This window comes from Neodiprion fabricii, chromosome 5 (genome assembly GCF_021155785.1).
Source record: "Neodiprion fabricii isolate iyNeoFabr1 chromosome 5, iyNeoFabr1.1, whole genome shotgun sequence".
Taxonomy (NCBI): Eukaryota; Metazoa; Arthropoda; class Insecta; order Hymenoptera; family Diprionidae; genus Neodiprion; species Neodiprion fabricii.
Window position 1 is genome coordinate 8,467,966 of NC_060243.1, and position 26,554 is coordinate 8,494,519.

The following is a 26,554-nucleotide window of genomic DNA, read 5'->3' on the forward strand; positions in this document are numbered from 1 at the left end:
CCTAACCCAACTCTACTTCGATCGTAAACACAACAGTGATGATGACTCTTTTGTTCCAAAACAATAACCATACGAACAGTGAAACGAGAGAACAACGTGTTGAAGCTTTTACCCAAACTTTGAACAACGCTTTCCAACAGTTTCAAAGTAAGTATTTTCGACATTTTTTTGTTTATAAAGATATGCATTCACGGACTTCTGTTCAATGATTCAGTTTACTTATGAGTGATTATATTTATACAATTATGTCCCTAATAAGTCGAGATATTACTATTAATAGCGTGTCTGCATATGAGTCACACAAAAAAGTCCTGGATCTTAATGAAGTTACATAGTCTCGTACTCTTGACCCTTTGAAGCAGACATATATTGGCATCATGGTTTGTACTACACGTTGTATTGTAGTTTTGTTTCAAATAGCTACGGAATATGATAATTCATTAAAACTCCAAAGAAAGAATAACAAAGGTCAAACTTCAGGATTCGTGCTCACAGGGAAAACCGAAAAATCTTGGGAAATTTCTTATAACATGGAAAAGTTAGGGGAATGCAAAAATAAGACTTGAATTTTGAGGGTGTCGAAGAAATAAACTCGTTCTTATACAAAGTACTGTCGAGGTCAAGGAAAAGAAAATTGCACTTAAAATTTTGTTTCGTCGCACTGCTTCATACATTCTATACATACATATTACTTAATACCAAACCTTTGGTTTTTTTTTTTTACCAAACATTGTAGGCTGTTGTTTGTAAATTAATAGTCAGACAGTAATAAGTTAGTTACTAGGTAATATTCAAGGTATTGATATGTAAAAAATTGTCATTAATCAGAGGCATATTGCGTGAAAGGTTACTGAAAAAATCCTATTTTCTAGCTGGAATACCTGTAAAAGTCGGAGAATTTCAGATTCTAAAAAGTGTACGAACCCTGAACTTATCCTAATCTTACCTACGTGACTCACCTGCAGTTATTGTGCCTAATATCTACATTGTTCAAATTCTACCGTCTTTACTTGGACCATTGAGATTGAACCTGTATGTTATTTGTAATCAATTATTGCGATGATTTATATTCAAAGATGTATTAATTTAGAACGAAAACAATTTTTAGGTTGAAATCGTAATACCAGTTCAACCGGTGCTTTATTCAACAACGAGTTATGTAGTGTCAGTTCTCATGTCTGTTTTGCAATAAGAATCTGTTACTTGTTTCCACAGTCAATCGATTCATGTCATTTTATTAGAAGTAGATCTTACAGTGTCATGTCCAGCTTTAGGTAACTTTAATTTATAACATGCCTTGATAAAATATTCATATTTTTGATCCATGCCTCCAAGTAAGTATGAGTTGAGTAAATATAATTGACATTCTTTAAAAGCAAAAAACAAAATTGTATTCAAAAAGTTTTCAGTATTGCAATACAATTGTGGAGCTTAAAAATAAAACTATTTTATTATGGTCATTATGATAGAATAAAACTAGAACAAGATTGATCATGTACTTCAATCTCTTTAAGAACTGAACTATACAACAGTTACTAATAACAAAAAACGTTGGAAACCAACTGTTGCTTATTTCTACGCTAGATTTTGTTTATTTGAAAATTGAATCATATAACATCATAATTTTCTCATTGGACTGTCACCTAAGTTAAACTTTGTTGTAGCATTGAAAAGGGATTAAAACGATTACTCTCAAAGCATGTTCTATGGAATATTATCGAAACATGATATGTATCTGTATATTTAATGATTTTATCCATAATGCAATTACATGAAATTATTAAATCCATCTATTTTTTGTTACAGAACTATGGAATGATTACAAAGAATTGTTGGATAAAAGTGAGAAAGCCGAAGAGAGCTCATCAAATTCACATATACCTCAAAATGAGCCCCAAGTTGGGAACTCGTAAGTTACAATTCTAAGTTCCACTTGAATGAAGATATTGTAGCGTTGCAATCCGACTACATGTATTTGTTGTGACAGTTAATTCCTGAACTACATCAGAAAATTAAATTTAAGACAAATACTTTCATACAGAATACTGCACACGATCTCACTATTGCTTGTAACGATCTCATGCATATCATTCAAATTTGAAATGTTACAGTAAATGCTGCTGCCATGCAGCAGCCACAAAGGACACCGATGTTCCAAAAAAGAAAACTTTCGCTGTACCAACAGAGAAAAAAACTCACTGTGATTCTGTATCTGTCGCTATAAATGAAGAACAAAAATCAAATCCTATACCAGACTACGTGCAACCTTTCCAAATATTTTCACAAGATTTTTGTACTCAAGGCTTAGAGGAAAGTTTTATAAATCGTACTACATCCCCTGTGCTCAAAAATGTTGAAAATGTCACCCCTAAACGATCAAAGAGCCCCGTTTTCGGTTTGAAAAAAACAAAATCTCGAATATCATCCTCTGTAGTTAGTTCTCCAAGTGAGAGCGAAAAATCTGTGATCGTATTGAATGATATCAACAATGACATATGTTTAAAACGTAACAATCTGTGCTCTCCAAAGACTCCTTCGCATTCCGGCACAAAAGCCAATGCAACAAATGCTATCTCTTCAAATCTTGAAGAGTTGTCGTCAGCCTCACAGTTATGTACACCAAAAATAATTAAGAAATTGGGAATCCATACAATCCAGAATGTAAATACTGATATAATACCTGGCACAAAGAAAAAATTGAAGCAAAGCAAGCTCTTCACCAAGATTAAGCAAGTCACAGACTTAAGTATCTGCGATGACGTCTTTGATGCTAAAATAAATGAAGTTGAAACAAATAAAACATGTGATAATGTAACAAGTACAAATTACTTAGAGCCGAATAGTAGTTCCTGTGAAGATAGTCTGATACAAGTGAGCCCAACGCAAACAAGAAGCTTTTCAAAACTACGACAAAAAATTTATGAAAAAAATAACACTGCTGGATCACTGCATCAAAGATTATGTACAAAAAAAGTGAAAGTAAAAAATACAAAACACCTGGAAATGTCTGAAGATGTAAACGTACATAATGATGGTGAACAGACAGATACGGATTTGACGGTATTCGAACCGAAATCAGCTTCAACTCAATATATTTCTTCAGCATTTCAGTCTAAACTATCAGAGAATGAAAAATTACCGATTATGAGCAAATTTGGCTTAGAAACAAGACCTGATGTTCAGGAGAAGATTCAATCCGTTACATACGAACATGAAACTAACGACGAAACTATGTTCGAAGAAACTCCAGTTCCATCACTAAAGAGTACTGTCTTTTGTAAAGGTGCCGACAAAATGAAGTTATCTTTAAACAAAAGGACTTCGTCTTTTGTGCCTCCAAAGATACTAGACAGCAAAGCAAAGAATGCAACAGCAAGTGACAAAGAAATGTGTGAACTGGAACTCGATATATTGACAGACAATTCCAATGCCTTAACGGAAAAATCACCACCACGGAAGAAATTGGATGCAAATAATTTTGATGTGTAAGTTATTTGTAGTTAGGAATTCCAAGTTGCAATTCGAACAAATATCATCTGATTATCTTACTCGAATTTTTCTAATTCCATCAGAGTACCAAGGAAACTGAAATCGAGTCCCACATACGCTTACAAAAGAAGTCCTGTACGCAAAAAGGCTGAAAGAGCGCGTCTAAATGGGTGGGATTGTCTACAATGTCAAGAGGTATGAATATCCCCATGGTAAAAGTTCATGTCCACGAAAGAAAGTGATTTGTACAACTTAGAAGTAAATCATCATTTACTTTGAAATACCGAATAACTGCATATATTTATTTCACCAGTATTCAAAAGTCAAATACGAATGCACGTAACTTGTGTCAATGGAAATTCCTGTGAATTAATTGCCTGTCAACGATTATTTTCTAGTATTATAAAGCCACTGGACTTACTGGTAAAGAACTACAGATGCGTAAAAATCAATGTTCTCGTCACAGATCTACACACAATGAGAAAACCTCTACTCAAAAAGGTGAAGATTTAATGATAATTTCTTCTGGCTTGTAAGATATGATTGCATGTGAAATACAATTCAACACTACTTGCTCGTTTTCGTTCTAATTTACTCGAATTCCTTTCTCAGTCAAATATAATTTATTATCTGCAGAATTGTCTGCACTTCAGTCATAATTTTAGCACGTCACCTGTAATTACGTCAATCGGGTATCTAGGTAGTTACAAACAATTGCGTTTTTACTGCTAAAATTTAACAAATGCACTCACTACTTGTGTACTATTAATCTGTCAAGCGTTTCAGGAAAACCCAGGTACGCAAAGCATCGAATTTGAATATTACTTAAATTTAATGCATGGCATATTGCATGTACGGATTAATTCACGACTTATAACTTTGTCTCGTAATCCATGAGTTGTTTGTAATGATTATAATTACTTTTTCGTCTGCAAATTCTGTAGTTTTTGTTTTCAATTTACAGATTACTGGAATCCAGACTTTACAAGTTCATACCACTCAACAATATGGAGCGACAATTGAACATGCTGTGCGGTGAAAATTCGACTCACTTATTGTCACAGGATATATTTTTTGAATATCATTTTCTTTCTCAAGTAATAAACTCTTGCATTATATTGCATAATGGTTGAACTGTCCTGAACAACGACATTATACTGTAAGGTTCACTCATAGTTGCACAATCATCTTCTCAGGGAAATAAATAACAAGTAACAAACTTTTGAACATAGATTGATTTATTCATTTACAACATATATTATTATATTCTCGAATAACATAGCATAGATTTATATAACTATATTATTTATATAGATACATCATTTATCATTTTACACAAAAATATAGAATCTGTAGGTTGTCGCTAAAAGAGGCTAATCAAACGCAACTTGTAGTTAAGCAAAGTTTGCGATTTGGTTTAAGGTACATCATTGATATTGATCTGGACTTGTTTACTGGTTTAACCTTTACTGAAAGCTTTGTTACGATTTTAACACCAAATAATACGGTTTTGATTTAATTCAAATTTAACACAAAGGTGACTTACATTCAGTCAACTAAGCATTGAAATTAAATAATTGAGCGTTTTAAATGTTCGTAATAATGTCAGTGAATCGGTAAAAACACCGATAACAACTGTTAGAAGGGAGGTGAAGAGAAAATATCGGAGTTTCAACATTTTTGTTTGTTCTTTTTTTGTCTTAACATAACTCATTTTTTAAATTGGTCCAAACTTAAAACTGCTAATATATTATCGAGCTGTAAAACTAACGAAAACTTGCCCAAGGCAATTGTTTTTCTATTTTACTGTGGAAAGATATTTAGGTAAGTACTATTATGATATTTAGTTTGATATAACGTACATCATAATTGTTATAGCTACTTAATAATTTATCAACACATAAATATATATATATATTTAAAAATTAAACATGTATATAAATAAGTATACATATATTTATGTATGCAGGTTTATATATATATTTATTCATATATATTATATATAAATATATATATCTTATCCTCGTCATCGTCATATGAATTAACAACCAGTTAGAAATAATTTCAATTAGTGGGATTGGTGACAAAAAAAAGTTATTATCAATTAGTACGCAATCCATCGTCATAACTCACTTTTTTTCAGCGCACTACTTTCATTCGATAGAAAATAAACTTAATGCGCATTGACATCTTACAGATTTTTGTGAAGCTAGTTGACCCCGTGGGAGGCTGGAACCACGGGGCCCACGTCACGCCACTTTACCCATTCTGGTCAGTCAGATATTATATTGCCGTATTCTTTATGTGTGTTTTGCCACCCCGACTCATGCTTAAAACCAGCACATGCATTATATATATATTTATTTTTGTTTATTTTTTTTCTTCTTTTTTTCTTTCTCTTTTTTTTGTTTATATAATATATTGTATATATTCCTGTATCATATATTAAAATATTTTCAGTGATTTTAATATACTTTCATACACAATATATTTTAGTACATTCAGTTATACGCATATTCTATCTCGTTTATACCGCTACATTGACTTTTATTATCATATTGTTAGGTTCATTGACCACGCTAAACAATCAATAGAAGCACTTTCTAGTTACACGTTTCGTTCAATGTATTATTTTTTTTTTTTTTTTAATTGAAAGTTTTCCCATCTCATTTATCTAATGTGAAGTATGTGCTGTATGTCTCTAATTGCTGCGCATGCTATCTCTCTTTTATATTTATGAATAAAATAATACATTTTCTTTACTTTTCTTTATTTTACTTTTTTTTCTGTATAAAGGATGTGGCTGTAAACCGTTCTGTATCTAGAATTTTCAAGTCTTCTGTTCCCTTAATGTTTTCTACGTAGAAAAATTATTTTGATGGCAATTAATCCAATAAAATTGTCAACTCGAAAATAGGCCGTGTGTTCTAGTACAAACTTTTTTGCACATTCTAACGTGTTGCGACTAAAAGTGTCTGTATTTTTTTCACATTTCATCATAACTATAATAAAGAAAAATATCAAAAGAAAATTTCAAACTAAATCTTCAACAATAGTCAAGCGTTATTACAAACTCAACGCATGTACGTTTATGTCTTTACACATGTATTATATACTTATTTATGCATATATTTGATTCCTTTTCTCCAAAAGTAGCTGATGGTTTTCAAATTCTACTTTCTCATTTGTCTGATAATCTCAAGAAATATTCAAGGCTAAACTCAGATATGTTAGAACATATACAATATCATTCAATAACATTCAGTTTGCAGTACGTGAAGCAAGTTTGTCCTCTCATCCATTGTCGGAACAAAAAATCAATGGGCACAATTCGGTATCATTAAATACGATCATGTTAACGGGTGAAATAAATATTAGATTTTTGCGTCCAGATCATTAGAAATTACTAAGAGAGATCATTCCCATTTTAATGTTCATTTACTGTCGGACCAACAAATTTTCGTAACAGTATACCAATGATAAATCCTTTCACTAATCTTTGCTAAGATCTAATACGTACTTTTTTTACTGATCACCTTTTACTGGAGGAGAAACTGCGGTTGTTGTCGGAGCTGCTGACTTATCAGCTGGTGGAATTGGCAGGGCTTTGAGTATGGCATGAACCTCTTCAGCAACAGCCATAAGAACAAACTCAAATTGTTGCTTTGTTGCTACCATTCCGGGTCGCTGATCACGAATGTGTTCCAGCGTCGCAGCAATGTCGATTTCCTTTGCACCTTTTGCCATCCGGTTTAGAACCATATCGATTAAACAATATGTTCCTGTACGTCCAGCTCCGTCGCTATATAAAGTAGAGTAAACAATTCGAAATCCACTAAATTTCCTTTTTTTATTTCAGACTACCTTATAACACGTGTGCTAGTTTTTCTAACTTACCTGCAGTGTACAACTATTGGACAGGATCTCCCTCTGTATGACTTGTTAACTTTTCTGCAAATACAAAACTCTGATGAAATTGCTTGCTTATGAGTAAATACGTAAAAAAATTACTCCAGTTGGTAGCATTAACGTCATTAAACATATTAAAAACGTCATGATTTAATACGAGACATTTTTCTTTCATAATTGTTCATTTTAGGGCTGATTGTAGTATAAATCTTTTCATTCGCATAATAATTTATCAAGTGCCTTTATGGCTCAAAGCAAATGTTTGCAGTAACGACGAAAAAAAATATCTAACGCACCATGAAAAGCTCTTGATAAAAATTTTAAGCATTTGACAAACCTGCGGAATTCGAGTAAAGCTTTAGTTGAGTGTGGTACGCCATTTTCTGGCCAGGATAAGAAGTGGAACTGTGTTACGGTTCTTGTTTCACCAGTTCGTAAGTTTTTCAGATAAAATGAACGCACGAGATAGTCATCGCACCAAATATGCTCCGAGACTAAGTGTACTTCGTAAATGTGGTATAATTCGGAGCCCTCCTCTGGCCAGTAGCGGTGACACATAGCATGGCCCTCCTCAGTCAACCGAGTTAACATCACTATGACAACGCTTCCCTGCTCCCAGACCAGTTGCCAGAAGTCTGCCGCAGTCTGAGGAAGAGCTCCTTGCGTAGCAATGTATGCTGGATTCCGAGGGTCATGGTCAGTCTAAAATTTGAACATTTTTTCATATTGTTAACACGGGCATTTTCACCCAAACACAGAAAATTATTCTATTGCATTCAGCAATTACACTAAAGCGTCGAACTTGCCAAAAAATAAGCTTCTTATTAGTTCATACCACGAATAATGTACTAAGTTTATGTTGATTCAGAGTTAGTCAATCATGGTATTTTCATTGCCATAACAGATCTCTACTTGGGCTCCCATAGTTTTAGCTTGACGGTCAAAATACATATGTATTGAGTTTAGGCTTATATTTCGAAGTTTTATCGAATCGAATAGATCCTGTGATAAATTATGTCGCTTGAGTTTGCAACCTTCACAGTAACTATGCATTATTATGAATAATCGTTATTACACAATTTCAAAATTCTCATCATTCAATGAGTTGAATATTATACTCATAATTTGCAGACTCCAGTTCTTTAGTCATTCTGAACTATAAAAATTCTGAATTCTTACGGAATTTTGTTACATCAACAACATTAACTTCAACCTCATAATAACTTTTTTCATTTTATTTAACACAATTTCGTAAAAATTGCCAATAATGATTGAGTAAATAAAATATTGTACTTACCGATTTGCATTAAGATTTTTAAAAAGCTGGTATGAAATAGAGTGTACATGCAGGTAATTTATGAAAGCATTTACCGTTACGATGTGGATCAATTTGACATTACCCAATGAAAGCAGATAACACCTCTCTGCTATATTATTGTTATACATGATTACATGGAATATGTTAAGTTTCATGCATCGTAACCAGCATGCGTTTTAAATTACTTACCGGTTTCTGAAATAGCAGAGCGGCATCCAGGAAAATCAATCTCGTAGATATTTGATCGTTAAATAAAAAGAAAAAATAATGAATTCTCTTTGATAAACCTATAGAATTTTAGGCTTGTTTCTATAAAAGCTAATACGAAAATTAGTAGTGCAGACAGACAGCTAGAATACTACACTTGAAAGTCAAGAGAAAAGGATTGAGGTACTAACGATTGTCGAGGCGTTGATGTAGTCAGAATTATTTATGTTAGCCAGATCATTTAAAACAACTCTGGAGTGATCGTAAGGAAGTGAAGCTCCTGAACGGTTTCGCTTCGCATTTTCTTCATCTTCTGCTACTGCCGTTGAAGAAGGTTCTGCTTCGTAAGCGCAAAGCGCAGTCCATTCTTGATCCAGGCGATCCTTGTTCTTCAAATGATCTTCCATGTATGACTGTAATACACATATGTAGCGTATAACATGTTCTAAACAAGATTTGTGATATAAATCTTAAGGGGGTAGGTATATTAGGGTGGTTCTTATTTTGGTCATGTTGGAACTTCCAAATGCATGCATATTTTTCCATTTAAAAATTCGACTGCTTGGCAGGGCGTGTTAGAGTTATCGGAAAAATTCGGGGATTTAGCGGGATTTTTTTCTATACATGTTGATTACTTTTGGGGGGTAAGCGCGAAGAAATTCTGACATTATCAATATAAGAACCACCCTACTGTATATACGAATAGACTGCTGAAAATCTGGGTGAATTCTGGAAATCTATATCTCGACAATCAATGATTACCTTCAATTGTGGCTTGTTTTATTTAAAAATATGTAGATCGAGCTTCATTTACATAATCTTTTTTTCTTTAGAGTCAATTAATAGGAAGCAATGTTATTTGAATTTGGGATCGACAATAACGTCAACCATTGTGTTTCAGGACATGATATCTTAAAACTGGCTCAACCAGTGTAGTTCAAATTTGGAGATGACATTCTTGGATGGTTTATCTTATCCTTTTTGCCATCATACCGCTTTTATTCGTCAATCACATTTTTTGTTAATGAAATAAAATTGTTGTAAATTTCCTAGGAAAAACCGAATTTCAACTTCATACGATCATTACGTTGAAAAACAACCGGATATGGAAACGAGGATAGCAGGGGCGGGGGGGGGGGGGGGGGGGCAGGAAGATAATAGGAATGATCCAAGAAAACTGTCTTCAAATTTCAAGTATATTGGTTGACCCGCTTTTGAGATATCATGGGCATCGCAAATCATGTTACGAAGCAAAATGGTGGACGTTATTTTCAATAACAATGCTTGCCAGTAATTGATTCTAACAATAAAAAAAAAGTGTAAATGAAGCTCGGTTCACATACTTTTGAGTATAACAGACCCCTATTAAATTGAATAATTGTTTGTCGAGACACAAATTCCTAATAATTTCCCACTTTTTCAGCCATCTACTCGTGTATAACCCTTACTGAAGTCGGAGTGAATCTCAAGTAAAGATCACAATCTAATTTTTCACTGTACGCACCAGAACCATATGTCCGGTAGAAATGTCCATGTTGGAAAGAGCCGGTTCTTCGCTCCATGAAGATGTGCTCGAACGACTTGAGGGAGAATTGTTGGATTCACTTTCGCGAGAAAGATTAACGACACGTGGTGAATCTGGTTTCTCAGCTGGCTGTTTGGCCTGCATTCTGACTCTACAGAGATCCTGATAGTCCTTCGAAGCCTCCGGATCAGGGATGGCCAGGCCCGCCAGCTTGGTTCTTGATTTGGCATGACGTCTGGCAATGTAGAGTGTTACAGCGGCTGCAGCACCGGCAGCAGCCAACCCTGCGGCCAGCAATGCGTTGAAGGAACCAGCACTCAGCTCCGACTCGTTACCAACTTGTAAAATAGCTGGTAATTTTGCCTGTGTTGTAAAGTTTAACCCATTACTACAACTGCAGCACGATAAGAAGAGTCGGTCTAACGATAAATCCAAGTCATCTCGTTAAAGTCCAACGACGTTCGGCAAGAGTGAAATAGTTTTTGCACAAAGTTCTTGCTCACCTTATCCCCGATACCGGCTCTCAGAACTTCCACTTCAAGACTGTCCTTCAGTTGTCCGCGTATTCCATCTGTGATACGAAATAAAGTGCATTTGTAACTATGTCCGACATACCTTTCGTATCTACACATTCATCTTGTTCGTCAAATAAATTCAGTGTTATTACCAATTTTATTCGCTACGTCCGTGGCATTGTATCCTTTACTATTGTCCGGCTTTACTTTGAACGTGACTTCGGCTCTTTGAACTCGTATGTCAGTCAACGTGTTCGGTTCGAGGCCCAACAGTCTGCCGACCTCGTTAATTACATGTTCACCTTCGCTCCAGGTGCCGAATTCTCCTTTGAATTGCATGTATACGTGGTCCATGTCGACATTCTTGTACGAATTACCGGTAGTTTTTAATTTGTGCGTGCTGCTGGTCAGCTCCTTCTTTACAAGCGGTAGTAGTAGAGGTTCTCTCTGTGAAAATACCAAGTTATACAATTGCGTTAGAGTCCCAAGCATTATCCTCAATTATCGTATTTTAAGACACTTGCCTGTTGTCTTTCATCCTCGGCATCGTCGGGGGTTTCTGTAAGAAAACCTTAATTACCATTTACCTGAATATAGTCAAATGTGGTCGACAGATTTTAGTCCCTTTGGCAAAATTTTTCTCCGCAACTTTTTGACCGAGAATTGTACTAAATTGACTGTTTTTTTTTCTTCTTCTTTGGGTAATAGAAAAAAATGCGAAATTCATAGTAAAAAATCCTTAAATTCTCGACAAGAGACTGCAAAGAAAGTTCAAGAATACTTGGATCGTTAAAGTGAGGAGCAAAAAAATTTCATCAAAAATGTTAAGAACGTACAAGGACAAAAATGTCCCAAGAAATTCTCGTGCAAAATCCTGCAGAAAAAAACGTCACAGATTTGATAAAAGGACACTCGAATGTGTTTTTACCGGTATTTTGTGCAGACTGGGTCTTAAAGGCATAATTATTTGTCGCGAATGGTGGACCCGGTTTTTTAACGTCTAATCTCTCGTGCCGTTTGAATCCCGCAAGCTCTCGTCTGAATAGTAGAGCATCCCAGTGATTAGCAAAGTCGTCGTTGTTGAAATCATTTTCGTTGGAAATTGCTGCAAATGTAATAAAAATATATCCTCATAATTCCTGATCTTAGAATTGCTATTAATAAGAGTTCTTTTAAGAAAACTTAAATTTTCGTTTCGAAGAATGTTAAAATGCAACTACACTTTACAATTCTTTAGTCACGGTTTTTACTCTGAAGTAATTATGCAGAGTAATTTATGAGTGAAATGAGAAATTATATGAAGTAGAATAATTTCACAGAATTTAAAGCAAACATTGTTATTCACCCCTGCTGTAAAAATTGTTGAGTGTGTTTGACTAACATTGTTTGAAACAGAAGTTTAGGTTTTGTTTGATCTATAAAATTGTTGACCCGTATGACACGTCAAGCAAACACATCACAAGTAGATATAAATAACAAATGTAGCCTAATTGTCAGAGACCGAAACTCACCTGACTTGAAATTGCCATATTTCAACGGATTCACCAAACCACCCTCTGTATACATTCCGTTCTGTCGTGGTATAATTGCATCTCTCGAAGGCTCGTTGGCAAGTTGAGATTCAAACATTTTTTCCAAATCTCCCCTACCGATTTCGAAATCGTTGTCCTCATTTTCCGAAGTAAACCGTCCGATATTTGAATCGCGTACATTCTGATCCAACCATAAGCTGGCTTCCTTGGGAATTTCCGATCTTTGCAATTCTCTAGGGTATTTATACTTCCTCGAGAATTCCTTTTCGTAATTATCAAGAGGTTGCTGTATTTCCTGCTCTTTAAAATCAGCGACATTTCCGAGCAGCTGATCGGTCAGAAATTCTAACTGATCATCGGGAATAAGATTAGCTTTTTTCGCTATCCTCTCTAAATGGGAGTCTCTTTCTTCTTGGAATCTACGATTTATCGCATCGATATAGTTTTGTTGTAAACTCGATTGGTAATTTCTAATTGACTTTGGGTCGAATTCGTAGACTCCATTACCGCCGAAGTTATCCAATAGTAATGATTTTTTCTTCACCATTCTTTCGGGATCGACAAAATTGTCTTCGACCAATGAGATATCGCCCAGCTCTCGACGTGCTCCAGAATCACCCCAGGCATTATTCATTCCTCCCGATCTCTCGTTGTAATCAGACTCCACTATTTCCTGAGCATTTGGATAACCGATATCTTGGATGAAAAATTTTGGGACTTCCTTTTCCACACCTGGCGGGTAATATAGCTCGTCTGCAAAGTCTCCGTGCGGGTCTTCTTCACTTGGTGTAAACTTTACTATTGCTATTTTTTGAGAATGCTGACGGGGCAGTAAGTCATAAGAAAATTAGTCGCTTCCTATGATTGGATCGCATGCGGAAAAAATCAGAGCAAAGTCAATTTTCTCAACATATTTTTATAGTTTCCGGATACCGGAGTAAAAATGCAATTTTGTGTAATTTTATCTTCGTAATCGATAACAAACGATTCAGTTAACATTTATGTGTGCCTAACAACGAATGGTACTAATTCGTGAAATTAACTTTGCTCCCGTCACTAAATATAAAAATCTCACCACGTCGTTTCCTTCATCAATTCCATCATCACCGATAAACTGATGCTTCTCCTTTTCCTTCAATCGATTGCACAGCTCGCCTTCGTTCGGTGTTCTAAAATTATTGAAAATATGGCAAATGTTATAAATTATTGAAATTATAAACCTAATGGGAATATAATTCCAGATATTTACGCTTCGATAAGTTTTAGATTACACTATCACTGCAATCAAAATGTGATGCTATTACTTTCGATTCGTTCTTAAGAAATACCTGAAGCGAAGAGCGTACAAGGATCTCTGAATTATGCACTGCGTATACGGATGTGACCATCTGTATCCATCGATTGCCAATTCTTCTAACTGAACTCGCAAAAGTTGCAGTTGGTTTGGCCGGAGATCATATCTGAATTTGAAGATATTGATGACTACTCATATTTAGACATAGATGTAGCGTTACTTCAACAGCTAGGTGAAAATGCTCCTTTAAAATTCGTTGATAACGTCTCGTGGGCTCTTAAAAAATTCGTAAACGGGGAGCCTTTTTTCAAGGGAGAAAATTATTCAAACTTTTCTGAATCTTTCGACGATTTTCGCTGCAAAAAACTTGTAAAAGTTGGAGCTTCATGTCACATATAATCAAAGTTTTGCTGAAGAAATTTTTTTGCCAAAATGCGGGATTTTTCCGAGTCAATTTAAAGATCGTGAAATTTTCGTAAAAGTTTCGAGATTTTGAGGAAAATTGAACTGTTGTGAAGAAAGACTTGGAGTTTTGTGAAAATAAAATTCAATGGACCAACTTTCGAACGATGAAACTAATTTAGATAAGATCAGATCTTTGTTCGAAAAAATCAGAGGTTTTGTCCATCTGTAAATCTTATTTTATACTGTTTCGATGAAATTTTAAGAAGGAAATTTTCACCCAGGTGTTTTTATTAATTGAAGATAAGCGATTTATCGAAGATGAATGTGAAAAAATCTCAGTAACTGTAGTGCAGTAGTTTATAGCAATGAAAGTTACGGCAGATCTAATTAGACTTGCAGCGTAACATTCTTGTTTACATATTCTGGGATGGTTTCACAGAACGTGATAGTGAAAGCAAAGTAAATTGTAAGTCCAATTATTTCTGGTTACTTAAATTATGAGGCGCAATATATTATCCCTGGTAGATAAAATCCTGAGTAATTTCGTCAGCCTTGTAAATTCAACTCACTTGTATAAATCGTCGTCTTCTATATTTCCATATTTTTGTAAACAACGTCCAAATGCCAGATCTAAGATAACATACCGAAACATTATGAGCAATTTCAATGTCACTTAGATCGCAAATCTCACAATATAGGATTACTTAAAATATAACTGGTTGCTTTTTTTTATAATCTCCAGAATTTTTTGTAAAAACTTCATATTCAAACACTTGGATATATATCTATAATATTTACCATTGTAACAAAATTCAACATCCGGCTGACAAAGATTTTCACTGAATAAGCAGCCTGAAAAAAAGTTTATTCATTTGTTATTCAAATTACTATACTCAAATGGGTCAAAGTATTTAACATCTATAAATGAACATCGTATTCTAAGTCTTTTCCCATCTTTTGCTCATAAGAAGACAATGTACAGAATCAGAAAACAGATCCGAAAATGTTGAAAAAGTGACGAATCATCGGTGGATTTTTACGCCATTGTTCCTAAAAAAAAATTTCATTTGATTGTATGATAAAACTTAGAAACGCCAAGTATATCAGCTTTAAAGCTGTATCTATAATACAAATCATATATTATTTCTGCTCACGAAATTGTACGTCGTATCGAATTCTCATATACATATGTATATAAAAAAGTTGCGAACTCTTCTTTCGTTTCAAATCTTGACCAGCCATGATACACGGGGATAACATGAAAATAACTAAATCCCACCAAAGATAATACCCCCGAATCCCTGCTTGGTATGCGGAAAAACGGCTTTATTCTAAGCTCTGTTGAGAGAATGTGTATAACATATGAATGTATACAACAACTCACGTTTACATAAAAGATTACTCTTTTGTACATCGACCACAATGGGCATATAAAACATGTATATGTGTATATATATATATATATATATACAGTGTGAGAAATGGGTGAGGAATCTCAACTATGGTATACGAAAGCTTTTTTAACCCATTGCATTCATTCATTTTTTCATACCTATAACATCGTATTATATTTATATCTGTATAGCATAATATTAATGGTTATACCGAAGTACGATACGCCTGTATAAAGTGGATCCATAACGGATTGCCGAAAACGGTCGATCGATCGTTGATCGCATTCATAAACTGGTCACGTTTTACGCACCGAGGGTTGAAAACCGAAGCGCCAGACGAGTTTGAAGCTAGTAATAAATATGGTACCGCCGGCGGGGTTCTCGCCCCTCTTATGATATGCATGTAAGAGTAGACAGTTTGAAATTCCAAAGAACGTTGGCAGGACTAATAGTTGCCGGGATAGATGCGTGGGAAGAAAAATTTCTCAGGCGGATACCGACACACGGTAAGGTAGGACACAGGCAACAGACAGGCTCAATAACGGCCTCCGGGCAAACTCCGGTTTTGTCGTGGGCGTTATTTCGCTCGCATCAGCAGCAGCTGAGACCTTTTCGAAAATCATCTCTCATCCGTTTTGCCAAACCCCACCCCCCACTCCCTCTCTTTCCCTCTCCCTGACTACGCTACAAAAAAATAAAAACACGATACGTTTACCGTAATTTCTTGCTTTCGCCCTTTAGCGTTTTATTTTTAGGTTGGTTTGCTGACCAAAAGTCTGTACGTTTTAGTAATTTTATCACGAGATAGTCGTGCATTGAGTAACGATTGAATTATTGTATATGTATAGGTATGTAGATGAGCCGTGAAGGTTGCTTGAGAAATATGAAAATAGAAAATAATCGAATAATAATTTAAAGGGTTGGGATGTCGATGCTTCTTTCGAGGTCGTTTTAAGATTGTTACAAATCTTGTAGACTCGTTCGATTTCACTCTAAGATGGCTTATTTTATTCAGTAGACCATTTTCCTACAAATTCACTGAAAGACTGTCCTTTTAATCACTTTGGCATCTTTACAGATATTTAATATTCCAACAATGCAACGGTAAAAATTACGATCAATAGAAATGGATTAATTACTGGAAAAAAAGAAAATTTGTCTCACAGATTTTGTTGAAAATTGAGACGGTAATTTTATCTTTATCTTGAGCTTTGACATTTGAAAAATAATATTTAATTGTTTGAGTTACGACGCTTTAAAAAGGCAACAAAATTCTCTCCAAGCCTGCACTATTCACGGCATTATGATAAAGAGCAAAATATCGCTATTTTACACGAAAGTAGATCATTGGTGGCTGCTGCTCTTTGAATGTAACGTCACCTGCGTATTTCCTAATTATACGTACCTTACAACCGCAGGAATTTTTAATATCGTACATGACATTTTTAAACGATTTTAACCTTCTCGTACGAACCGGTAGCTGGAGATTTAATAAAAGTGTTATTTAGTTACAGCGCGGAACAATTGTAAAGAAAATTACGTTGTCGTATACCTCGAGTCGTAGGCGAGGGAGTGAATGGCAGCTGGCGGAAGGAGGGCTTTAGAATTCAATTATGAGAATTTATAGTGGATTCTCTAAACACCGTACTGCAAATCTCTATATTACGTCTAGAACATTCTTCAGTGACAAACACTGACGCCGACGACAAAGACAGCCTCGGAATAATCTTTTATTCATATCTTCCACAGCCACTTCCTTTCAAATACCCTGCCTAATGTGATATCGTTACACCGTATATAAGGGTCGACAAAATATTTGCTACGTTGCAGCAAAAAAGGTCGCGTTGCTTTCGTATATTATACAATATATGCGTGCGTGTGTGTGTGTGTGTATATACACATATATATTAGGGTGGTCCGTATTCAGGGTGTTGACGAATTTTTGCCAGACCATCCCCCACATCAATTTCAAATAATTCGAAAACAATCGCCTAATTTTTTCAGATTTTTACATCGAATCTAAGATAGTCTCCGCATTGTGATAGAAGTTTTTATTATGGAAGTGACATGAGAAAAACTTTTTTTCTCAGTATATATTTTATTGCAAGAGTATTAATGTTCAAAATAATCTGTAACCGTGAGGTTTTGGTGAGAATTAGTGCTACTATCTGGGAAAAAATACACATCATCGTACCAGGCAATCTAGACGAATTGCACAACCTCGAAACCCGACTTTTTTTTTTATTCAGAGGAAGTGCAATTCATCTAGATTGCCTCGTACGGTGATGCGTATTTTTTTTCATATAGTATCACTAATGCCGACTAAAACCTCGCAGTTACAGATTTTTTGGAACATTGTTACTTTCGCGATAAAATATATAGTGCGAAAAAAAGTTTTTCTCGTGTCACTTCCATAAGAAACTTCGATCACAATGCGGACTGTCTCAGATTTGCTGTAAGAATCTGAAAAAATTTGGCGACTCTTTTTAAATGATTTGAAATTGATTTCAGTGATGGGGCGGTAAAAATTCGTCAATACCCTAAACAAGGACCACCCTAATATATACATGTATGTATGTATGTATACATTTATATGCATTGGGCGCCGAAACCGATCCAGTTATCAGCAACCCTTTATAAATTATAAACCCATTTGGATAATACGATACTCTGCAACGCCCCCGCCAACAATCTCCTCTTTCATCGGATGATCGAACGGATCTTAACTTATTGTTAAATAAATTTGTGTTTTCTACAGGTGTATTACGGTCTGCAGCGTGAATGATTGTTTACTCCGTATATTAGCTTTTTCATGTTTTTAGCCACACTGAGAGAAATTTTTAGTTCCGGTTACCGCTCAGTCCTTAACTATTTTCATTTTTTACCACAATCGAAAAATATAGTTCTAGGTACAATACGAAAATTAGTTTTATAGCTGTTACCAGAAAGTCTAGTATCCGTTGCTATTCTATCTCATTACGATCACTGTTACTGTATTTTCTTGCAACTGTTGCGAAAATTTAATGCTTGTGCAAGGATAAATTGACGTTAAAGCCTCGTTTAACTAAAAAAGTAGAGTAAACCTCACAAACTGATTTTGCGTAGCAGTTACCATAAAATGATCGACAATAGCGCACAATGGTTACGCGTACCTTGTTTTTCCCTAATTCCAACAATATTCGAACAGTTTTTTTAACGAAAGCCGTTTTACTCAATTTTTTTAGTTACTGTAACAAATGAAACTTTTCTCAGCGCAGCTCTCGGGCATCTTCGTAACAGTAATACAGCCCTTTGACCGGAAGCTGAAACCTTCGCAGGCGTTAATCCGCAGACATGACATTTGCATGACCCCCGAGTTCGTTGAAACGGAACTGAGAGTTGAAACTTTTCCTTTCAGGGAAATTACCAATATCGCCTGCAGTGCTGGGCTCGCTCATTTACGTCACTGGGTATGTAAGCTCTCGCGTTCTGGTCACAATCAAAATTATTCAAACGAATTACATAACAGCCTGAGAATGAAACGCTATAGGGTAAAACGTGCATGTCTATATAGTCATGCCGACAAAATCGATTCGTTGCCGTGTCAGAGCAGTAATTAGTCGCATTCATACCCACGCACGGTTCCCTACTTTACTGCTGGTTTTAAAAATTCATGAAAAATATTGTTTTCGGCATCAAGAACTCGATATTACAGCATATCACCGGCGATATCGTCACAGTTTTTAGATGATAAAGTCTGTAATAACGGAACGACAATGAATAAACAAATAAATGTAATCTTAGATAAAAATTTGGTCGAAATAGAAGTAATCGATAGTTAAATAACACAGAGTAATTCGGTATTCGCAGACCGGAAAGTGTGGCTCGTAATGATCGCGGTAAAACGATACCAAGATCTTGGAAAATCCACAACTAGAGTATAAATAGTCTGTGGAAAGGATGGGAAAAGTGAGGAATCCGCGGTATGCTGAGAAAGCGATAAGAGAGATATGGATTCCGAGTTTAATACATCCCGTTTGGTCAGACGGCGCGGTTTTATCGTTGAAAGATCGGAGTATCGTATATGAAAATAAATTTGCTCGCAGTCGCTTATCGAGTTCGCTCATCGGGAGGGTGAAATTAAGTTAAAAGGTACGTATGTTAAGTACGTAGAACGAGTAAATTGAGATTTTATACAAACTGAGAACTACAACAATAAAAAGAAAAGTACCTATAACGACCTGCGTTTCCGTTGCGAATGAATCTTCTTCTGAAAAACAATAATGGATAAAGAAAACTAATGCAGCGCTGGCGAATTAAATTGTCCGGATTTCAGAGAGAGTGGATGCGTGTTAATGGGCTTGAAAATCGGGCTGAAGGATGAGTTTCGTTCAAGGAAAATAGGAACAGTCAAAACTATGCACTACAGCTATGCCCGACTTAATGACAGGGAAATTTTGATAAATCACGGTTTAAAAAAGTAACGCATTACGCGACGATCAATCATGTATAATAGATATAAATAGAGAAGCGTAAAAAACTTGGAACTGTGATTTGGAAACTGCATAAACGGAGAGTAATCTATTCTAATGCAGAGTTAGTTGATCAGCTTTCGGAACTGGGATTGCGACTACAGCAGGAAAGTTAAGGTAATTTTAAAAAGTCTTCGTTTTCTGTCCTATGATCTTTATCCTCGTGAAGTATTAGACCCTGATATTTACATTTCAAAGCCAAAGTAACGACGTCAGCTTTGAAGCAATCTCGCATCCTTATACATTATACAAAAATCAGAAGCGCAGAATCCTGACAATGACTGCGAAATTTTCTTCCTCCTATACGCGTCATTTGTTATTCAAACTTTTGCATTAGGTTTAACAATAAGATACTGATATTCGAATATGCCCGACTGTTTTTTCTCGGCTATGAAAAGTTTCTTCGAAAGTATTATATGACAGGTGAACATTGACGTCACGTGAAGCTCAAATACGTGGTCGGGTCTCGAAGTTTTGCAAAAAGCACTTATCGCGAAAACTTGTCAAAATTTATTCCGCTGGGAGATTATGTTGGCAGACTATTGAAATAAGTGGAATATATTGTTCAAAACTCTTATCGGGTATGAAAAATCATAAAAACCGTGATTCAAAATACTAAACAGAGTGTCGTAGCGTTCAAATTTATCTAGCAATTGTATAGGCTAGAAACATTTTTACTTAAATACGTACAATAAATATTAGAGCATGGAAATAAAATATATGCGTTATTATCCGTATTACCCACCGTACTACCCAAGTAACAAAAGATCCTCTGAAAATCGACTTTGACTAACGATAAAGCGTCATTGGGTCGTCTTCGGGCCGTTTGTCAGTCAGAAATGGTTTTCATCTACTGTGAGAGGATTCTTCATTGGAATGAAATGGTAAAATTTGAAAATTCTACGTGCTAAATTGCAACAAAATTCAAGGTGTAATTGACGTTAATAAATATAATCACCGCCTTATAATATATAATAGAATGATTGTGCTAATCTGTAAATGAAGAGTATGTGAGTAATGAATGACCTGCCAAAGAAACAGTTTTCGAACTACTTGAGGGCAATGCTATTGAAGGTGTTGTAACTCGAGCGCGTCTTCATCTGCGGTATAATTATAATTAATCTCCGAGTACCGCGGTATGTAACAGTCCCCCTTTCCCATTGACGTAAAGTACATTTCCACGCGTTATGAAACACCCCAAAGTCCCGGGATGACAACGGGGACGCAAACGTGGCTCGGGGGAATCGGGTTCAATCCTTACCAACGTCACCGTCACTCAGGATACCGTGGAAAGAGACGCAGAGCAGCAGCAGCAGCTCCAAGCCTCCGCGCCACCACTTTTTGCGGCCCATAGGTGTTCCTGTAAGCAACGTTTAAACAAAAGAACTCAGGCTTCAATTTCATACGGCTTGATGGCTTCCCAATTAATTTTATCCTTACGCAACCTAGGTCGTTATACGCTTAATTTCACCAAACACAATTCGAGCATTGTATTATATCCGGAGGCGGAATTGAGGGTGAACTGACAATTAGGTATCCAAATCCGTGCCATTTGTGTCTTTACAAATGTGGAAACAAAACTCTCTGAAAATGACAGGCTATCTTACGATTCGGACATCCTTGTGTATACGGATAAAATAAAAAAGGTATCGTCTCTCTTGCGTCGTTCTGAGAACCTTTCAGACCTGAGATGCTTTTCAGACAAGTTCAAGATGTCGGCGGCTTTATGGGACGCTTAATTATACCTACCTCGACAAAACCAGTGCTCGTTCCGTTTAAACGTTTCGCTTGGATAGGCATTTGTATCGCCGATGAAAAATGTCCGACTATTATATGTACGATTATTCGGACGCACTTTGCTTCTCAGAATAAGATTTGAAGGTAAATTTTCGTCGAGGTAATTTTTGTGAAAATAGAACATGGTCCCGAACATTTTTATTGTCGCGGTAAAAGTACTGTACATGCTCCAATATTTATTGCAATAAATATTGGAGCACTGAAAAATGTCAAATTAACATATCAGGTACCGGAATATCTCACGTTTCTCGGAAACTTTTACGAAACCTTATCCTAATTGAATGCAAAATTTGACTGAATTTAATTAAATCGAGGAAAGTTTTGGAAAAATAGTGTATAACAAATTCGAGAATTATAACAGCTGAACTAAGAGAAGGATTTGCTACGTGTTCATCAGTGTGTTTGTACCGGTGATAAGTCCAAAACAGTGCTGGATCCCGAATGATTAAACTCGAAGCTCGAAGGTCAATACATGCCTAATCCAGAGTTCCTGGTTTGCTCGGTCCAATCTCAACGCGTATGACATGGAAAGTCAAGCCGTGAGTCTAGCGTGGATGAGGGGATTACCCGGTTTACACTGGAGTTGATTGAATCTCGGACAAAAGGAACTACGCGCAACGGTTCTTCCCCCGTTGTATTGCTCTCTTGGTTTCGTACGTTCATGCACCTTACCGACAATGAGTGCAATCGGCTAGCACTACACGGAGGGTAGAAACAATAGATAATCAACAGCAATTAACAATTAATCTGTTACCGTTCATCGGTGAATGTGATTCGACCGATGCAAATTCGAGAATCATTGCTTATTGCTATTTATTGGCAATGACTGATGAAATCTACCCTTCGCAGGGGTGAAATGAAATTATAAGTAACCGAGCGATAACGTATTTCGGCATGTTTGAAAAAAATTTAATCAAATCGCAACCTCTTTGTAGAATAGGATATACGAAACATTGATAACGAAACATATATTTGTACTGAAAGAAATGTCTGATTGTGGTTACAATACAGTCCTTAATTATTTTCATTCTTTGCCGTAACCGAAAAATACAGTTCTGAGTACGAAATGAAGATGAAATTTTCAGCTGTACTCGCGAATCTGATACGCATTGTTATAATTCTTTATTTCAGTGCAATAATAAATTGATGCAAATGCCTTATTTAACTGAAAATATGTACCTCGCTAAACAAACAAATTCGATGTTACGATGACCAGAAAATGTAGTATCGGAATTTAGAATTACGCGCAAGTAATTTATACTTGTCCCACATTCTTTTAAAATACCAACAATATCCAAACTGTTATTATAACAACACCCAGTTCACTGGAATTGTCTATTAATTATAACTCATTATAAATAAAATTTCTCTCACAATCAGTGTAAACGAAAGCCGTTCAAATGATCTTTATTTGTCAACCTAGATTGTGTAAAATTTCGCGATTGTCGTGTGTTGCATCGATAATAACACCGTTACAAAATTACAATCTACATATGCTAACAAGTAGATAACCCCTTCAAAACAAACGATAAATTTCGGTGGCACAGCCGCTACCCCACCGATTCGGTTGAGATTGAGTCTCGCCTTGCCGGTCGTAAAAAGCACGCTGAAATCTTTGATCGCAATTTTCGAATATACGTATTCCTTCCATTTTAATCTCCCTCCACTCTTTGAAGGTAAAGATAATGTTCTCCTAATATGTGTAATCAAGTAATTACAGGTAACCAATAGACTTTCATTTACAATATTCTACACAATTAGACCAATTATCGAATGGAAAAAGCCAGCTTCGAAAGCTATATTAAGCCTTTCCGCGTTGATGTAGGTATAAAAATAATCACATTGGACGAAGCAAGGTACGAAATTCAAATTAATTTCAATCAGTCTTAGACTGTTTATTGCTACTGTAGAAAAGAGTGAGAGTTGGAAAATATTCAAGAATGATACTCGGTTGATAGGACACTGTATGTACGTAATACTTGAACCCTGCTCCCAACGACTTGATAAAAACAGCAAAGAAAGTGCGAGAAGTTTCATCGGATCGAAGATGAAACAACTGCACGAGTATTACATAGAATGATAATATCAAAACAAAACCTTACGTGAATTTGTTTTTCCCAATTGGTGGGGCAGCTGAGACTCGGATTGGTAAAAAATACGCCGAACAATTTGGACCGTTCGGAAATCAATGAAACCGTTTTACCTTGCCGCGTGGGCGTTGATAGCCCGTTTATTTGCGACGATCAGGGGCGCAGGGCGCAATGGCGCCCTGACTATGACTCCTATGAAGCATCAGGTTGCACACACATGCCTCGCACCGAAAATCGTCGTCTTCAACGCCGCTGCCGACCGAAATGGTAAAAAGTCGCGCGGTTCAATCGCGGAAAAAATGGGGAGTATGAAAAGGCGTGGGTTTTAATTAAATCTAAAGAGAGTCGGCTTACCTGGGCGTGACAAGGTCCTCAGTATCTCATTGTTGCATGGTCCCACGCGTCACTGGCCTAGTCGTTGGTAGGTGGTGCTCGGACCATTTCTGAATGGTCTCTCGGCTCGCGCAACCTAAAGAAGAACCTTTTGCGTCGAATTTCAAATCGATCAGACGAGACACGCGCGCCTTGCGCGTTACCTCGCTTAGCCGAAGAAGGCTGCTGTGCAGAGTCGTCGCCACCTCGAAGAGCCCTCAGCCTGCAGGAGTGAACGCACCGCGAATTTGGACTCGAATCGAGTATCCGGGAATCCCCGCTTCTCACTGACCAAATTTATTTACACCTGCGATTGGCAACTTTGGTTCGATGCTGGCTCAGCGGCGAGTATATGCTGGCCTTCTTCACACTGCCAGGATACGCACAGACCCGCTGACAAGCTAGAATTTCCGCAACGCCGCTTTGCGACGTACACATTTTATCATGTTTCGACGCCTGCGCTCCGCGGATTTGACCGATATGGTCACCATGGCTCGGCTCCGCCACCGACGCCGCCGCTGCTGATAACTTTCTTATTCCGTCCTATCAATGCGGCTTACCACAAAGCTTGTATCATAATTAGGCTATCCGGTGCATTACTTAGCCCAAAGTTTGGATATTCCTCGGCTGGAATGTTTCTCTCTATATACGTTCCGAAAAGAAGTCGAACCCCAATGTTTCAAGAGATAAGAATTTTTACCTTATTCTTTATCGTATTATTTGTATCCTTAGACACCGTCTAATTTTACTCTGCCTGTTTCGTTGATTGCCCTGTTGAAATTTTGTACTAACGGTATGTTCAAAATAGAAGTGATCAGAAATCGTGGGAATATCTGCTATGAGTCAGTCAACGAATTCTATAATTGTAACAAATTAATGCCAAATAGAAGTACCGAACTTACAATTAGTTGAGAGTGCGATTACACTGTCACTGTGATTTTGATACATAACCATCAAGATATGATAAAAACACTATTTTTTTTTTCAACAATCTAGGACATTTAGGTACAGTAACAGCTGGCTTATACTCACGAGAAGCGCGCGGCATCTGGTGCTTGGCTCGGAACTAATTCAATCTTCCCAAAATTTACAATTTATTTCGAAATAAATTCATAAATTCTGTTATCTAATTAAGAAAGTCTTCGAGAGAAATTTCGACCTATCCGAACATGTAATCGTTAATATATGAAAGGTCTGCCAATCTTCATTAGGATATTTAAAATTAAATTTTTATTCATTTTTCAGGAAGACTAAAGGTTTCGGGACATAAGAAATGCATAGAAATCGTGAAAATATTTCAAAGAACCTAAAAGTTTTTGTTGGGCTAACAACATATAATGGGCGTGGTTACAAACGACATAACGCCCAAAAGAGACTAATCTACATCTTATTATTATGGGTAAATTATACGAACATCACAAGGGACAGAAAACTGCCTTGCAAGCTATTAGGATTTTATTTCATATCCCATTAGGGTGAGTTCACGTACCGTAAATCATACGATAAAACCAACATTTATAATCGATTACGACTCTCCCTAAGTACTTACAATATTACAAGACAATTGTAATACACTCCGCAACCAGATGAACATCCTCAGAGACATTGGATCGTGATGGTAATCCCAAAATATATGATAATCGCCACCGGCGAATCCTGTTCCGTAGAAATATCTTCGTGAATTGATACGATGATGTATTGCAAGATACATTGTACGTATACCTATGTACAATATTGTCCAACGATCGCCAGGGTTCTGCATCGTTGACCTATCAAAGCATGTGGGAAGCAAAAGGTTATAAGGGCAAACATTTCCCCCGCGTGTTTGCGGCTAACGCGCTAAGCACCTGATTATTGTACCGTCCATGATTGTACCGTGTACACGGAACACCGATATTCGCCTGCGCACACATTCACTCTATACAAATTATAGGGGCGGTTGTATATGCCTTACGTACGTATGTAGAAACGCACAAGTGTGCGAACGCCCGCGTGTCCCACCTGCTATAATCACGAGGCTGATGTTAGTAACGTTAACTTAACGAAACATCAGGGAAAAACATTATTTTCTTAATTCTACAATGATTTAAGATTTCGAAATATGAGTCTTTTGTTTTACTACGGTTTACTGAACTTCAAATAATTCCAAAATCGCGAAATAACAGTTTTTCCTCAGCATGAATCTTTGTGATAACG

The 26,554-nt window shown here is 36.3% G+C and overlaps 2 protein-coding genes across 7 annotated transcripts; one reads left to right on the forward strand and one right to left on the reverse strand.

The window, feature by feature from the left end:
• Positions 1–14: 14 nt before the first annotated feature.
• On the forward strand, positions 15–5,573 carry LOC124183867 (protein gamma response 1-like). Of its 3 annotated transcripts, none has more exons than XM_046572977.1 (7): positions 15–147; positions 1,807–1,909; positions 2,112–3,485; positions 3,573–3,684; positions 3,888–3,990; positions 4,268–4,285; positions 4,454–5,573. In XM_046572977.1, exons 1-7 carry the CDS (start codon positions 39–41, stop codon positions 4,510–4,512), a joined length of 1,878 nt encoding a protein of 625 aa, XP_046428933.1. In that variant the 5' UTR covers positions 15–38; the 3' UTR covers positions 4,513–5,573. The 3 variants fall into 3 exon arrangements, with proteins under 3 accessions (XP_046428933.1, XP_046428932.1, XP_046428935.1); XM_046572976.1 differs by having other exon boundaries at positions 4,276–4,285; XM_046572979.1 differs by lacking the exon at positions 4,268–4,285.
• Positions 5,574–6,058: 485 nt separating this feature from the next.
• Positions 6,059–24,772, reverse strand: LOC124183866 (receptor-type tyrosine-protein phosphatase N2). 4 transcript variants are annotated; one of them, XM_046572972.1, is made up of 18 exons: positions 24,523–24,772; positions 24,341–24,455; positions 21,361–21,459; positions 14,993–15,046; positions 14,764–14,824; positions 13,824–13,955; positions 13,571–13,664; positions 12,475–13,315; positions 11,892–12,068; positions 11,488–11,534; positions 11,116–11,410; positions 10,952–11,019; positions 10,428–10,811; positions 9,115–9,336; positions 8,906–8,911; positions 7,736–8,100; positions 7,387–7,440; positions 6,059–7,291 (listed from the first exon to the last, which is right to left on the reverse strand). In XM_046572972.1, exons 3-18 carry the CDS (start codon positions 21,449–21,451, stop codon positions 7,015–7,017), a joined length of 3,168 nt encoding a protein of 1,055 aa, XP_046428928.1. In that variant the 5' UTR covers positions 21,452–21,459; positions 24,341–24,455; positions 24,523–24,772; the 3' UTR covers positions 6,059–7,014. The 4 variants fall into 4 exon arrangements, with proteins under 4 accessions (XP_046428928.1, XP_046428931.1, XP_046428929.1 ...); XM_046572975.1 differs by having other exon boundaries at positions 11,488–11,522; positions 24,341–24,772; XM_046572973.1 differs by lacking the exons at positions 24,341–24,455; positions 24,523–24,772 and adding an exon at positions 23,999–24,121.
• Positions 24,773–26,554: the final 1,782 nt, after the last annotated feature.